Genomic DNA, 16314 nt, shown 5'->3' on the forward strand with positions numbered 1-16314 from the left:
GTGCGTGTGGCCCCTTTGTTACCTGTTGTGCCGAACTCAAGACTCTTTGTTGAGGAGGAAATATTGGCTGCCATACTGTGAGTGAAAAGGAGGTGGAACCCCCCCTCCTCTGATCCGGTGTCAAGACAGTGTTAAAGCTGAAAAAAGCAAAAGTTATATTTCAAATGGGTCCAATACACAGAAATTAAAGCTGCACTAATCAATATAAATTAAACAATTGATCAAACGACTATGTGCAAGTGAAAGCAGTCAAATGTCAGACCACAGATTCTTCTCTCATCAACATTGTTTTCAGATGTTGCAAGCAACTACTGATAAAACCCGGTGGATGCTAACTCTAGCACGTAACGACCGACGGGCAACATTAGTTAGCTGGTAAACATAGTGCAGCATTGAACAGGTAAAGGGCTCAGGATGTGGGTGGGGATGGAGTTAGAAGGGGACTGAAAAAAAAGACGTAACAACTTTATAAGGTAATGATATGTCAGTGTTAATGATCATTCCATTGCATGTTAGTCAGGGTGAAGTTTGCAGCAGGTTATTCAACATAAAGAATAAAACAGGTCATTTGCCATTGCCAAAAAGCATAAGGGCCTTATATAAAAATGATCTGTATTAGTGCTCTCTAATGTGCCACCACTCTCCTTAAGGTGTCGTTAAGTTTAAGCAACTATCGTTAAGAATATGGTCATTGGTTAAATGAATCAATATTAACTGTTAGTAGGAGACTCAATTCTTACCACTCCTGACACTTTCCACTCTTTACTCTTTTAATACATTTTCTATCACAAGGACACTTGAGACAATGAATTATGAAAAATAAATGGATTCATATTCATATACACTTACTCTTCCTCAGTGGGACTTTTACATGAGGATGATGCATTGAGGCAATAAAAAGCCATACAGTGCAGAGCCTTGTTACCCTGCAACATACCACAGAAAATCCGTGATTAATGAACTACACAGTGCCCCACACACACACAACACACACACACACACATACACACACACACACACACGTTACATCCAGAACTATCAGTTACAGGAACATGTTGTAGCTTAGTCTAACTACTTTCAAAATGATGAGATGAGAAATCAGACATCCTCCTTTACTGATAGATAAAGGGGAATACATGTTAGCTCATAATAATGAAGGGTAACAACTTGGCTGCTTACACCAAGAACTAGCTAATTTCTCAAATCATTGCCTTTTTTTTCGCCCCTAGGCAATATTACGAAATAATGAAGTGCATTTATATACAACAAAAGGCTTTTGGCCTCTAAATTAAATTCTGTACTTATTACTTCACAAATCAAATATTCAAATGGAATGTATCATCTTTGAACTCAATATTCCCCACATTAACTGTTTTACAATTATCAACTTAAACAATCTTTATAAAATAAAGTTTCATCAAATTAAAGTCACCACACATTATGGTGATTATCCTTATACAAGATCAGCCATCCTGTGGAACGGGTGGAACTGAAAGGTGACCCAGGTCATTATTCTTTCTCTCCACACTGTTCCCTCCCTCAGTCTCATGTTCCCCACTGAAAAAGTGCAGTCGTGAAGAAAAAAAAAGTGTAACGCAGCACTGGGTAGCCTCAGGCTGACTCCCCCTTAATAATCTCTACCTCTCCTCTCTCTCCCCCCCTCCTCCTTTTCCTCTCCTGGTGGCAGATGGGATGTTGAACTCAGACTGGCTCTTGCTTCCCCCTTGGGAGAGAGGGTTGGGGGTGTGTGGCTTATGCTAATGGTTGGAAGCTAGCCTCTCTCTCTCTTTACATGTCTCTCTCCTTTTCTCCTGTATGTGGCTTCTCTAAGTGTAATTAAAGCTAGTTATGACCAATCTGAAGCTACAGGGGGCGAATTCATGTTGATAGACCAAACTCTTGCAACGTTTCAGAGGTTTTTCAAAAGACTCAGTGTAGTAGTAGTGTTTATTTTTCAAATGATACTAATCTATTAGTGTTATGAATAATAATATTAAATATAGGTCTATATTAAGGTCTTATAAACTACATCATTTTTAATAGAGTAGGTGAGCACTTGATATAGTAATAAACACTGAAAACTGAAAAGCACAAAAAAAAAAACCAAAGCAAAAATAACATCCCGTCATGCCAAGATGCAAAAATTAGTTGAATCTGAACAGTTAAGGGATTTGAAACCAAGTCAAGTATAATTCAACAGTCTAACGCGTTTATGTACGTTAAAAAAGTGATAACTCCATAATCCGGGGAGGGAATTCCTTTTTTCCGACATTCTTTAAACACAGCATAACTATCCATGCAGGCAGTTTGAGGGAGAGAGAGCGGGTGGGATAGAGAGACATTTGGAGAAGGGAAAGTAAGGAGGAGGAGACAGATCCGGAGAAAAAGTTTGAAAGAGAAGGAGAGACGTTCCAGTGGTCGGCTTGGTAGAAAGGGAATAAGCGGAGGTTGAAACAGGAGACAGAAAACGGCACAAAGTCGGTGTGTGGGGATTTTTACTTCTTCCGAGGAGCTGTTGGGCACGCGCCTGCTCCTGTGTGCGTTGTCGGGCGGATTAGATGAGGATCACTTCACGATGAGGAGCGACCCTGTTCTGTTCACGACCAGTAGGGGTGAGTGGCTCAACCTGCGGCTTTTTTCTGACCACGAAAAATCACTGTTCCGTTCTTCATTTACAGGAATAGAGTTTACAGTGAATTTATTGCTCTGTATCACACAGAGCATCCCTTTAATAATTATGGAAGTTTGGTTTTTCATGAGCCGCTAGCATAGTTTACAGTGGCAGTTTGTTGCCGATATTTCCATCTCGCTTGCTAGGCTATTAGTCGATAGTTGGTTTGGTATTCCTGTTATTTGAATGTACTTGAAGTTTGTTCATGTTAACATTTAGACATAATAATTTTTCTCTGGTGGATTGTCCGCCATAAGTAATGGTTTAATATCAAAATTCATTTTAAAGTTGCATCACTCGAAGCACGAGCGCACGCCTGCACTTTACGCACGCGCTGGAAAGAGCCTGTGGTGAAATTCAGCTGAAAAAAAGTTTGAAAGGAGCAGTGTTTATAAAAGGTAGGCTAGTTTCTCTCACAGACAGGGAGGGGATTAGAGGGAGGGAGTCAAGGGGGAGACACTGTGGCGAGACAGTTGGCTCCTGACATTGTCGTTAGGGTTGTGGTCAGTTGTCAAGTGTCCATGTAGTATGAACTTCACGCCAAACTCCATTCAGTCATCTGCCAATTTAATGTGGCTTTACTTACTGCAAAAAATGTATCCCTGATAAATGTGAAGCAGGACCTTTTGATACTTTTGTTGTGAGGAGTTCAGACCTTGACCTTTTTCATGAGCTAAGCATTCCATGTAGCACTTAAATTGATTAAACAGAAACTTTAAGGCGTAGTTCAGGCTGCTCATTGCTGCTACCTACCACAGTGGAATTTGGTGGAATGATCATAGGATTAACAGGAGAGCCACATGAACTTGCAGTACTCACTTGACTGACTGGATGGAACATACAACAGAGCAAGAGTCCTCTTTACCTTCACTGACTCCCAATGTGAAAACTAATGCTTTCTTTTTTAGTTAATTTTTTCTTAGTTAGTTGTTAAAGTTGTCATCATCTTTCTTGTATCTTGAGAAACAAGTCTGTTTGTCATTACCTCATAATTGCTAGACAACAGATCCGGATATATCAACAAAACCTATTATTAAACCTTCTTAACCTATTAACACAAGCTTCAGTGAAACATAAAATATGGCATGAGTAAGATTCATATAAATTACTGTAAGTAATGCTAAGAAACTCTGCTGGAGCCATTCTCTGTACTCTGCACTCTGTACACTTTTATCTGACCTGTAGGGTATGAACATGGGGCTTCTGTCCTAGCACCCAGAGCAGGAGACAGGAAAACCTACCTCAGTCAGTCTGGCCACCCTTTTGGCCTTTAGTTAGACTTCTAGGCTCACTTAAATGCTAATGAGATTAAATAAATCGAATTTATGTATATGTCCAGTGGTAAGGGTCTTTTATTTTCTTAGTCTCTTTTCTTAGTCTCTTTCATAGTCCATCCACCTCTATGGGTCTATTCATAAAAGTTATTGAAAGCATTGCTATTCATGCACTTAGCTTATTTTCTATCAGATTACACAGCTCAATTTAAGATACCAGTGCCAAGTCACATAGTACACAGTTCATCGTTGAGGTAACGCCACACTGCAACCAGAGGTTTGCTAACATGATCCTAGAATGACAACACAAAGGCTCCATATCTCCAATGTCTCTTGCTTGCGGCAGTGCATGGAGTCCTACAATAACAGGACCTCTGCTAGCAGCTGCTGGGTATCAGGTAGCCCGGCGGTGCTTCTCTGCCCAGCACTTGGTGAGGTTCTGACAGACATCCATTGTGTACAGGGGTTGTAATCTTGTCTTAGCAGCACATGAGAAAGTAGCAGATCATGTTTTGGTTTGGGATTTGGATGAGGGTTTAAACAGTGTGAGTTCAAGACATACAATATGCAGGTATGTAATAGATGGTTAACCCAGCAAGTTTACCCTGTTTTCCGAGGTCCATTCATAGGAATGAGGACAGCACGTTTTAGGGGAAAAGCCATTACTTAAGGCCTCAATCTCTTTTTTTGGTTTATATTAGTGATAGTAGATACATTGTAATGTAATGCAATGAAATAAAGCCACATTGTACTCACTGCATATTAATAACCACCAACCAATCAGTGCTATTTAGTCTTGGCAATGATGGTTACCTTGGTGTTACTTTTGAAGCAGATAATCACAACAATTGTCCAAATGTCCCAGCAAGTCCTCGCTCAAACGGACTCCCACTACCATGTTTTGAGGGCAAAAATGTGTTAAATTGTTTATTGCCACTTATTTTATTACATTTAGCAGCTTTCCTCAGAGAAACCCTGCGTTGATGAGCAATTAATTGGGGTGTTAGTGATGTGGGCAGAATGGGTACATGATGTCACTGTTCTGGCCCAGTTGATCCTGCTTTAGAGTCAGGGGGTTGCTTTCCTTCTCTGTCTCTCCACCTTGTTCAGAACTCCCATTTGCCCCAATGATGATTGAAGTTTAAAAGGTTTTGTCTGTCAGACGTGAGCCCCTTCTTTTTGGTGGCAGGGGGAAGACAGATCCCAGGAGTGGAGAGGAGAGATGAGGAGAAATTAGTTTGTAATCTCTCCCTCCTTCCCTCCAAAGCTGGCCTGTCAGTAAGCTGGCATGCGGGAACAGAGACTTTAATTTCGGGCGGACTAATCATAGCCCTCCCAGCCTTCTCCCTGTGTCAATATCCATCTGGAAAAACAGTGGAAGAAGGATGAGGATATCAGGCCAAGCTAGAGCACAATCCAGAAGACCTTGACTTATGCCAAATAGCACAGTTTCATATGGCTTAAATGAACTGGCAACCAGCCTACTGATATAACATCATCAACCAAGCATTAACATTTGGACTCCTGCCTCAAAATGTAAAACTAACAGTTGAAATAGTGTTATTTAGTCTTGGCATTGATGGTTACCTTGGTAATTTGGGTCCATTAGGAGATGATCGCTTCTGATGAGCCTCACCAGGCGTTTTTAATAGGCTTATTCTTGTAATAGGATGAGCCTGTTAGCTTGTTATGCTGTCTGTCTTGGACAAAGCTTTTAGGATTACAAGACCAAAGCTGCGTTGGTGGCGTGCCATGATGGGGGGGTGTGGCATAGCTAATTTAGTGGAGGTGATGTAGAGTGTGTGGGGGTTCACATAGCATGAGGTCTGGCAGATTAAGGGAGGTTCTCCAGTCGAGACAACAACCACAACAAAGGAATGGCTGAGGAATAGATTTGGAGAAATGGATGCACTCGTGAGCACATAATGTGTTGGCATGTGTAATTTCCATGTGTTTATGTGAGTGTTATGCCAAGTTCTGACTTGTGTTTGCCTCTGCTTGTCTAGTTACCGGGGGGGGGGGGGGGGGGGTGCAAGGCGGTCTGGTACTGGAGGCGGGATGTAATGGTTGACAGTCAGGACAGTTTGAGCATCTAAAGATAGAGGACTACTGGCATAAGACCAGGCAGACCAGTGTGTGCAGCCAGTTGTATTCTATCAGTGTGAAGATTTACACATCCTTGCAGACCTCAGATTCCCATGGGTGTTATACACTTGCATAGGTCAGCGTACGACACATTGGTTTTACCGCAGAGGTTAGCATGAATGGGACTAAGATGAGTATGTAGTGGAGGGTAAACCCACCAGAATCATATTTGTCTGTTTTGTTTCAGTTTGTAATTGTGATACCTCATAAGACTTTATTCAGTAAAACATTTAATGTCAAATCTAGCAACCTTTTGGGCATAAATTAGTTTCTTTCTCTTGAATAGAGCCAGCGTCGCTGTGATTTTCTGTGTTGACTTAAATTGACACATTTTTATATGCTAGTTATGAGTCAACCATTAACATGAATGCAAATAAACCTGTTTACATGTACATTAGTACCCTGGTTGTGACCCTTATCTTGTTTTTGATTATATTTGGGATATGGTGTATACATGGAACACGAAATACCTGGGTTTCATATGATCATAACAGTATCCAGGTTTCTGATCACATGTCTGCAGGTGTGTCTTGATTTCTCACCATCTCGGCCACTACGAAAGGAATCGGAAAACTGGATGAGGTGTTTCCTGGTCTCTGTCGTAGTACTCCAGGTAGTTTAACCAGGTTTCTCAAAACTGGGAAAAGTTGTTTACATGTGCAAAACATAACCAGGACTCTCCAAAAACCCAGTCATAACCAGGATACTATTGTGCATGTAAACACACTCTATTAAATCTTTTGGTCTTTATATGTAAGTGGCAACAAAAAATGATTTAGCACTGCTAAAGGTTTGTGTCTAAACTAGTGCCATCGTAATAAGTTAGGAAACTTAAAACGTCCCTGCTGTGTCCTCCTCCTCTCTCATATCTTCTTCAAACTGCTGTCAGCACTGCCCCCACCCCATTTCCTCCTCCCCTTCTTCAGATCAGGGTTTTGCAGATGTGTGTTTGTGGTCGGTGAAACATCTGCTTGTACAGTGAACCACCTGTACTGTTTGATAGCAATCAGCCCCACTCTGTGATGTTCACTTGGCATGTCCAATGGAACGAAGAAAACACACAAACCTCATAATTACAGACTTGAGAAAAGGGGAGAGAGCAAGACAGCTTGTCTTTCATCACAAACTAATGCAGCATTGCCCGTCCTCAGATCTGTTCATAACTCTCCCTCTCAGTTGGTGCTCATCCAAGTCGAGGTTTTACAAACCCTTTATGAAACATTCATGACTGGTAATATTGCACAACTTTCACAGCCTTCACACCAATACTGCAGAACAAATGAACCAGTACGTAAGGCTTTTCCTATTCAAGGAATAGAATATGTAATCTAGAGCCCGACCGTAGATGCTGATACCGATATTTGTGGTTTAAAAAATTCCGATATCGATATATCGGCCGATACATATATATATATATAAATACAGTATATATAGGGCTGGGTGATAAAACGACAGCACTAATTGTCGCGAAAACTTCAAGCAAAGCCGCGAAATGATGCAAAAAAAGTGCATATGATGCTTTTATGTTATCATCAAAATGCAAATGAGGAGAAATTCTCATCATGACTACCCTGAGTAAGAAATATAAGCAAGACAATTATTTTTGATGGACTGTAGACTGGATCTTCCATGCTAAATAGTAATGACTTGGAGTGTTTTCCAGCTGACATTCCTTTGCTTTGGTAAGAACAATATGATACACCAAGGATCAACTTTTTTGGTGAAAAATGTATGAAAAGCTAAATATTTAGCAAAATATTAAGCCCCTTTTTGGTCTGATGGTAGTCCTTCAATTTGCCTGTGTGTCGCTCTTATATAATCATGTGTATATTATGCAAATTAAAGCCTTTCAGTGATGCCGTGATTTGCTTTGGTGGCTCATTGGAAGCAGTAACCATGACGATGCCAGACCATAAACCAACTTCAATTAACAACAACCACCATCTTACTGTAACAGTCAACCCACAGTACAATAAAATTTCCCAGAACCACAGAAAGTGCTCACCAACAATGATTGGCTGGTTGATGGTTGGCTCATTATGTGGTTCAGGTTTCTCATGCATCCATTGGCTGTGTCAACAGTCTGTTAAGCCTGGGGGAGGGATCTATCACCTCCAGCAGTGAAGCACACCAGGCGCTACCACTTGGAAATGGAAAACTAATGCTATCTGCACGTCCTATACAGTCAATTTAATTACTTATAGCTTAGAGCAGCAGATTTAACGTTTGCTAATTTAACCTAGCATTGCGTGCAATATAGAAGGCTTGCAATGTTCTGATTCGTCTTTAGATGTAGATGCTTTGTAGATTTACTGTAACAAAAATGTTCTTCTCTAATTATATTCCCTAAATAAACACCCAAATAAGTTTTTTAGACAAATACCCGAGCTTGTTTGTCATGTTCACATCACCCCAACCAGACTGGCTTTGCTTTGTTGTTGGCTTTGACCTTTTGAACTGTTTTGCCCAGTTCTTAGTCTTTCTGCTCATGGCCATATCACTTTATGTCTCAGTTAGGGATGCCATTTATTGATCATTTTTGAATAAGAGAGGCTACACAGAAATCCTATTATGTGGAATGTTATTGATTGTATACATGTTCATGGCAGTTTGGATTGATAAAGTAGAGTGTCAGTGTGGAAATATAATGGAAAATTGTAAACCTTTGCAAATTATTTCAAATTTTCATTTTGAATGTACAGTATATGGTTTGAATTTTTGCCGCCAGGGATCCCATCATACTTACAGTGGTGTAAACAGAAACTAGTGGCCCACTCTGTGTGTCTGTCACGCAAAGTCTTGTAAGCTGTGTGTTGAGGCAGATCCTGATGTGAAAGCTTGTCAAAGGTCAGGACTGAAGACATCCCTAAAGTGTTAAAGATGATGTTAGTAACAAGACATGGACACCCGAAACACACAGACACATACACAGAGTGCGATAGTGTCTGTCAGTGTGCTGTCAATCATAACAGCTGAATTCTGGGAAGAGCGCAGAAAGCCCCCCTCCCTCTAACCTGGCTAAGCATTTTTGTACTGACAATAACAACGGAGCCGCAGGGTCTCAAGTTCTCTGCAAGACCCAAACATGACCCCGTTGCCTTGCACAAACACACACACACATACACCGCACCCAGGAAAACCCCCTTTGTTCTGAGCTCCGGGAAGTGTGAATAGCTTGCAGTGAAAACATCCCTCTGACTTGTCTAGGTGTTTTTAGAAGGTTGTATTTGTCTCTATGTGTCTGTGTGTGGGTGTAGGGATTAATGTTTTTTTTTTTTTTTTTTTGGAAAGAACTGCCATCATTTGTCATGCAAGCCTAGTGTTGACACAGCAAATGTGGTTAGAGGTAAATTATACTGCTGAGAATACATTTCACATGAACATAATTGAAAGTATTTGTGACACGTTTGTTAAAACTGACCAAAATGTGTTAACACATGTAAATGACAGCTGCTCTGGTATATTTGTACAAGAACACATGTAGTTTGGCTAGTGCATAAAACTGTATGTTTTCATATATAATGGGTAAGAAGGCGCAGATTTATCTGCAGATACTAATTAAGGTGCAATAGACAGAGATATAACACGAGAGAGTTGGAGTGAAATATTGACAATGAAGAAAGTGAAAGTGAAGGAGCTAGTTGAACAACAGACAAAGGGGGGAAGAAAGAAATTAGTTTTTGAAGAAGGGGTGTGGGTGGTTTGTTTGCACAATGAGGTATTTTTCTGCTCGCCCTCAGGGCATGTTTAAGGGTGGTCCTTCCCGCTTCACGCCACTTCATTTTACCTTGCCGTCCTCGGTGATCTGTAGAACTTGCTTTAGGTTTTTAATGATGCACACGCACGCACGCACGCACACACACACACACACACACACACATACACACAAGGTTTAGCTTTGTGACCACCCTAGTGGAGGTAAAGTATCGCACAGGTTGCACAAAGCTCTATGAAACAGTAAATGGTGCAGTAAAGAGTGCTTGGCCGTCCTCACTGTAATATAAAACCAGGCATGGAGTGTGTGTGAGTGTGTAGCACTACAGTGGGGATGTCATTGCTTTGTTGATTTGACCTTTGAATAGAAACAGACAGATTGGTTGATGTGATTAATGATGCTTCCATGTGACCGTGAAGTTTAAAGATTATTCCAAAACTTTTTGGAAGTGTTGCTCTGAGGTCTTTTAGTGATAGTACTATTAGACTTTTTACTTAAAGCTCATTTAAAGGATAATTTTAGTTGATTACAACATGATTAACTAGGGTCAGTTGAAAAGAGAATACATACATTATAAGACATTTGTCAGATGTCAGAGATTTTGCTGTTGTTTGTGCCAAGGTTGTGGTTACTTAAATATTTCTGGATGGATCAGCTGTTGTAGGCAATGTTGCAAATCAATGCCAGTGAGAGCTTTATAGCAATGTTGGATTTTTATATAATGTTTACATCATGTGATGGTGCTTTTATTTAACAGATATTCAGTTTGCTGGATTAGCCAACAATAAATATACTTATTTATCCATAACAACATAAACTATATTATTACAAGGCTGCAACTAATGATAATCAATTAATCTGTCAATTATTGTCTCTGATTAATCGTTGACTGATTAATCGTTAAATCTATTAAATGTCAAATAGTTGTGAAAAACACTCATGGAGCCTGAGGTGATGTCTTCAGATCGCTTGATTTGTCCATTAACAGTCCAAAACTCATATATATTGAATTTACTGTCATATATGACATATAAAAGTTGTGCAAATACACTTTTGAAATTAAAAAAACAATTTCCATTTAATTATTTTTTGACAGACTAATCAACTAATTGATTATTTGCAATATTTTTGATGTGCTTACTTGCACTTTTACCTAAATAGTAGTTTGCATAATGTGGATAAACTGTTGACTTTTTTTTTTATATCATGTCACAGCTCATGTTTCTTGCCCGTTCAATGTCACTGTATTCCCAGGTCTCATCAATTACACTACTGGATTGCAAAAAATATGTGGACAGCATGAAATTACATGGAAATCTAATTTCAAAACCATTCGCATTAATCTGCTGCACATTCTCTGCAGGGTTTCTCTCCCATTCAGCCACAAGAGCATCGCTGAGCTCTAACACTGATGTGAGCTGATAAGACCTGGCACACAGTCGGTGTTTCAGTACATCCCAAAAGTGTTGGATGCAGTTGAGTTTAGTGCTCTGTGCAGGCCAGTCAAGCTCTTCCACAGCAAACTAGGAAAACCATTTCTTTATGGAGTGTGTCTCTCACAGTGTAACTGTCTTTCAACAGCTGCATGTGGAGAAAGTGACATTTTACTGACATATGCTGTCAAAAATACTTCAGAAATTAATTTATAATGAAGAGAAATCCAACATTCCAGTAACATGCAAACTCTATGTAGAGAGATAGAGCTGCAACAGCAGAGACGTAGTCAGTGTGAACACACACATGTGCTTCTTCGCAGCCGGTCAGTGACGTCAGCCAGGCGGTGTGTTCCCGGCATGAGGTGGCTGCAGTTACTCTCCTCTGGATGCAGCAACAGAGAACCACCTCTGTGATTACAGAATTTAGCTCTAATTGGCTTGAGGCTTCACTGACATAGATGATTTGTTGTATGTTTTTATTAAGAGCTTCAGACCAGTTGTCTCTTCCAAAAGAAAGGCACTTTATTTGAGCTCCTCCTTCTGGCAGCACATTTTTTTGAACATATGGGCACCATACGCTATAGTCTTCATTTCCAGCAAGAAAGCTGTATAAACAGTTTAGTTCAGCAGTTTGTTAAAGTAAAAGAAGTATTGCCCTTATACTTTATTTAAGTGCGGTCACTTTTACAGACAGACAAGCAACCCCCAATCTCCCCCTGCCCCGCAGCTGTTTAATACACCAACGACAAAAACGGACCAGACTTAAACAAGCCTTTTCATGACAGTAGTAGCGAAACTCTCTTCAATTCAGGGCCTGTCCTGTCTCATGACTTTGCTGTCTGTCTGAGACAAGCTGCACTACTTGTGTAATAATATGATGCCTCAAAGCTGACGACTCAAGCACAAGTTTAGTTTCCATGCATATACTGCACGCAATATCCTCATCTCAGAATGATGGAAACTGAGTCAAGGACAGCTTGACAAGCACTGCTTAGCTTGCTTGCCCTGATGGCAAGCTACAGCTTTATTTTAAGTGTAACTGAAATACTGATTATTTTTGCACTGCAGCATACATTATACAGTATAATACAACTTCAAGTTGTATTTTTCATGTTTGACATTGACATTTTGCAGTTTCTGTATACAATCTAACAGTGTCGAGGACAAGTAATACTAATTTTAAAAAAAAATTATATCACCATTAAAGCGACCAAAATTATCACAGTTATCAGTATTATCACACAGTGTGTGTGCTCTGTGGTCATATGACATTGCTTCGAGCAGAAAGGCAAAATTGACTGGAATTGTTTAGTGGGCTTACTGGCTTTTAAAAAACCCACTCATACCCACTAACTCTGTTGTAAAAAGGTTTTAAAAGGATGAAAAATCTCCAGAGCAGCTGTGACTGCCTTCTCCATGTTTTGACTGACACACTACTAACCCATGTTGCTTGCTGTGCATGCATCTGGGAGACTGTTGCTGGCTGATGCCGCACAGAACCGTGAGTCCGACGTGAGTCAAATTAACTGCAGTAACTAATCGACCACGCTTATAGTGATCATTCAAATTTAAACGCTAATACTAACTGTCCGGCATTTCTACTGTAATATCACGTGAAACCAGTAACTGTTTCATCTGTAGTTCACTCCCCTTTCTCTTTTTGCTCATTTTTGGACTCACTCCCTTTACAGCTCTCTCCCCCCTCTCTCCTGTAGGAAAATCAGATTATGTGAGGAATGCGTGAAAGCGGCTGTGAATCCAGGCTCAGAGCTGCTGCTCAATACTCAAACCTCTTCTGCAGCTATGAAAATGAATTATAGTTGCATTGGAAACCTACATAAATGTCTCCCAGAGAATTCATTGTCAAAACATAGGTACTCTGATCAAAAGTTTTGGGACAAATCTCCTTCATCACTCGCCAGCTGCCAGTGGTCTCACATGTTGTTGGTTAATGGTAGATACCTGTGTGATAGGCAGAGTGAGTTATGATCAGGTCTGTTATTCAAACGTGTTTTTGAGGAGATTAAAGGTTTATTGCGTCATTGCAGATATCTGCCATAAAGTAGCTAGAGTATCTAGTCTCTGCTGAAAAGCCTTATTGTAATCCCTAACCTGAATTCAACATGTGGCATGGGTGGAAGGCTGGTTAATTTTATAATTTACATAAATATATCACAACTTGCATGGCAGGGGGTGTGAGCTTCATCTTCATTGACTTTTCTATCTGTATGGAATGAACCTATCATTAGCTATTACAACTGCACAATTAAAGAGCATTATGACTCAGATAAAAAAACATTTAGGTTTTGTCTCATAACTTTTGAGGGCAACACCTTGGATACATATCATTTGCATCATGTACATATAGGACATCTTGTGAAGTAAAGTGATGCAGTGTTTAAGGCTTCCATTTTGGATGCTGGTAGCACAATTTTCTGCTAGTTTTCATGGCCTTCAAATCCTCAGCATGTTGTATTTTGTTGCGACGTTTCAGTGGCATTAACCCGCACCGTGGCAACACATAGCTTGCACAACATCTTGGAACTGCAGCTATGTATTTTTTGTTCATTATGAATGAATGCGTCCAGAATAACATTAACCTTTCCCAGAGCCCATTAATGTCTTGTCCTGCCAACAGTCCCAAAGATAATTAGTTTACTATAATATTAGACCAGGGGTCAATTATCATTCAACGAGGTCCAGTCAGACAAATTTCCTGAAGCAAAGTTCCAGAACGTTGTTTATGTTAACTGTCTTTATGTAATAAACAATTTCAACACATCCTTACTATTACCTCTGGTGTAAGCTCTCGTCTTGTCTCTTCCCTTGGTGTGTCAGTGATTGGCTGAGTAGCATCACGTGACCAGAGCCGTAAAGCCTAGAAAAAGGTGCACCAGTTAAAATAGAAATGCTCCGTCAAAATGTAATAACGCTCAATAATTTAAAGGTCATAGGTTCAGGTGTGGATAGGATGGTGTCTGGACCGTAGTTCATGCTTTAGTGACCCCAGTGTTAGACCAAGAAAGGCAGAAAATCCTCAAAACTGAGAAGCTGGAACAAGGGAATGTTTCACATTTTTGCTTGAAAATGTGTGAACATATAAATCAAATAAATATTTTCGCCAAGTAATTTTCTGCTTATAGAGTAACTGATTAATTTTTCTAGCCAGAGCTCTGTTTTTGTCAGGGTCTTTTTCTTCTTCTTCTTCTTGAGAATATGAGAGTACCATATTCTTCATTCATATAGTCTAAAGTCAGGGTCGACTTCAGGTTTTACAACTCTCATAAAGTGAGTGAGATAAAGACTAAGTGACATTAACAGTCAACACACACTGCCAGACCAGAGACGATGTCCTGCACACAAACATGCATACACTTTACCTACTCTGTGCTGTGACTGCAGCCGGGCTTTATGTCCTCTGATGGAGAGAGCAGGGCTTTCACTCTCACACACCAACACACACCTGGGCATAATTCGCAGGCTTCATGGCAATGTGTGGACTGGTCAGCAGTCTGCTGCTAAAGAGATACATGTAAACACACACAGGGGTCAAAATGGAAATCATTCCTGCTCATATTCACACCTACGGGTAATTTAGAATCACCAGTTAATCTAACCTGCATGTCCTTGGACCAACTGACAAAGTTGGTGGCACCAGTGCTACCAGTGGAAATGTAAAAGTGGAGCCCTGCAGTGTGACGCGGGGTATAGTTGGAAAAGAAAAAGGTGAAGGCATAATCATTAATCCCACTTGCCCTCTTCAATCTGCAGCTGCTTTCCAGTATTATATTGTCAGATGTAATCAGATGTTGAAAAGCTTGAGATGCACCAAAACAGTGCAGAGGTGCTTGTTATCTGAGCTGTGCAGAGCGTGGCAGCACTGAGTCATGCTTATGAACTCGATTTGATGTCTTCCACATCACAACATGCTCTCAGATAAGAATATGTGAAGGTGTACAAACATAAACACTCTTCACTACAGCACACACACATACTTAAGCTTCTAGCTGTGTTATGTATTTGGATCTGTTGTTTTGTTTTGCTCTGTTAGAGCAGACCTTGGTGTGTTTTCCACCAGCACCTATAATTCTGTTGTGATATGTCTGTCAGATGGTTTGCCAGGTCTGTCCATGCCGAGCAGCTATGAGGCTGCTGGGTCTCTACGATGGAATGAAGTGATGTTTGATTTAGTGATTGACTGACTGACTGACTGACTGAGAGCTCTGGTTTTCATCTGTCTGATCATCTGGCTGCTCCCCGTTAGATTTCGTTTTCCATGTCTCCAGTTCTTGGTTGCTGTTGTGTATAATGTAACAGATGTAATAAACATCCTTGGTATCAGAGGTAATAATGGTGGTGGTCTGTGTGCTTGTTCAGCAGCAATGGAGGAGCTGGTGTGTGAGCTTCGTCTGTTCCTGGACCTGCTGGACAGGGAGTATCTGAGTGCCGGGGTCCGAGAGAAGAAGATGCACCTATCCAACATCCTCCACAGAGTCCTCTCCGACAAAGGTGAGATTACAAGACAGAGTGCAGTCTTCATGCTTCTGTCTTCATGGCCACTATATTCAATAGGCATATAGTCTTTCGTACAATAAATGGGAAAGATGTAACATCTCTCAATGTTGCCTTCCCAACGGAAGACGATCCCTATTGGATGGGAGGCTGGATAAATTACCAATCGAACACAATCAATTTAAGAAGATCCAAAACATTACATAACATGTTAGGAGAGCTGGGATATTAGACCAATGGAGAGACGGAAACCCCAAAGGGGAGGGACTTAAGCCATTCATGTATAGATATTTTTCTGTCCCTAAATAATTTACGTATAAAGTAGAAGATTGTAATATAGACTCAAAAATAATCAGCAACCCTAACCCATAATCCCTGCATTTAGGAATAGAAAAGTGTTTTAAATATTGGAGAGCAAATATTCTCTATTGACTAATCATTTAGTGACTCAGGAAAAGTGTACAGAGGAGCACTCTGACAGTAACCATAATAGTGAAGGAACTAGGGCTGGGTATTGCCACTGATTTCCTGAATCGGTTCGATTTCAATTCACAAAGTCTC

The 16314-nt window shown here is 40.4% G+C and overlaps 1 protein-coding gene across 5 annotated transcripts in view; it reads left to right on the plus strand.

Moving 5' to 3' along the window:
• Positions 1-2323: 2323 nt before the first annotated feature.
• Positions 2324-16314, plus strand: part of afap1 (actin filament associated protein 1) — a 58968-nt gene continuing 44977 nt past the window's right edge. For 3 of the 5 annotated variants that reach the window (XM_056369228.1, XM_056369232.1, XM_056369229.1), the window contains exons 1-2: positions 2324-2612; positions 15619-15750. In XM_056369228.1, the coding sequence (XP_056225203.1) occupies positions 2576-2612; positions 15619-15750 (169 nt within the window). In that variant the 5' untranslated portion in view covers positions 2324-2575. The remainder of the gene's footprint in view (positions 2613-15618; positions 15751-16314) is intronic. The other 2 variants (XM_056369230.1, XM_056369233.1) reach the window with 2 other exon arrangements.

This window comes from Seriola aureovittata, chromosome 23 (genome assembly GCF_021018895.1).
Source record: "Seriola aureovittata isolate HTS-2021-v1 ecotype China chromosome 23, ASM2101889v1, whole genome shotgun sequence".
In the NCBI taxonomy this organism is placed as follows: Eukaryota; Metazoa; Chordata; class Actinopteri; order Carangiformes; family Carangidae; genus Seriola; species Seriola aureovittata.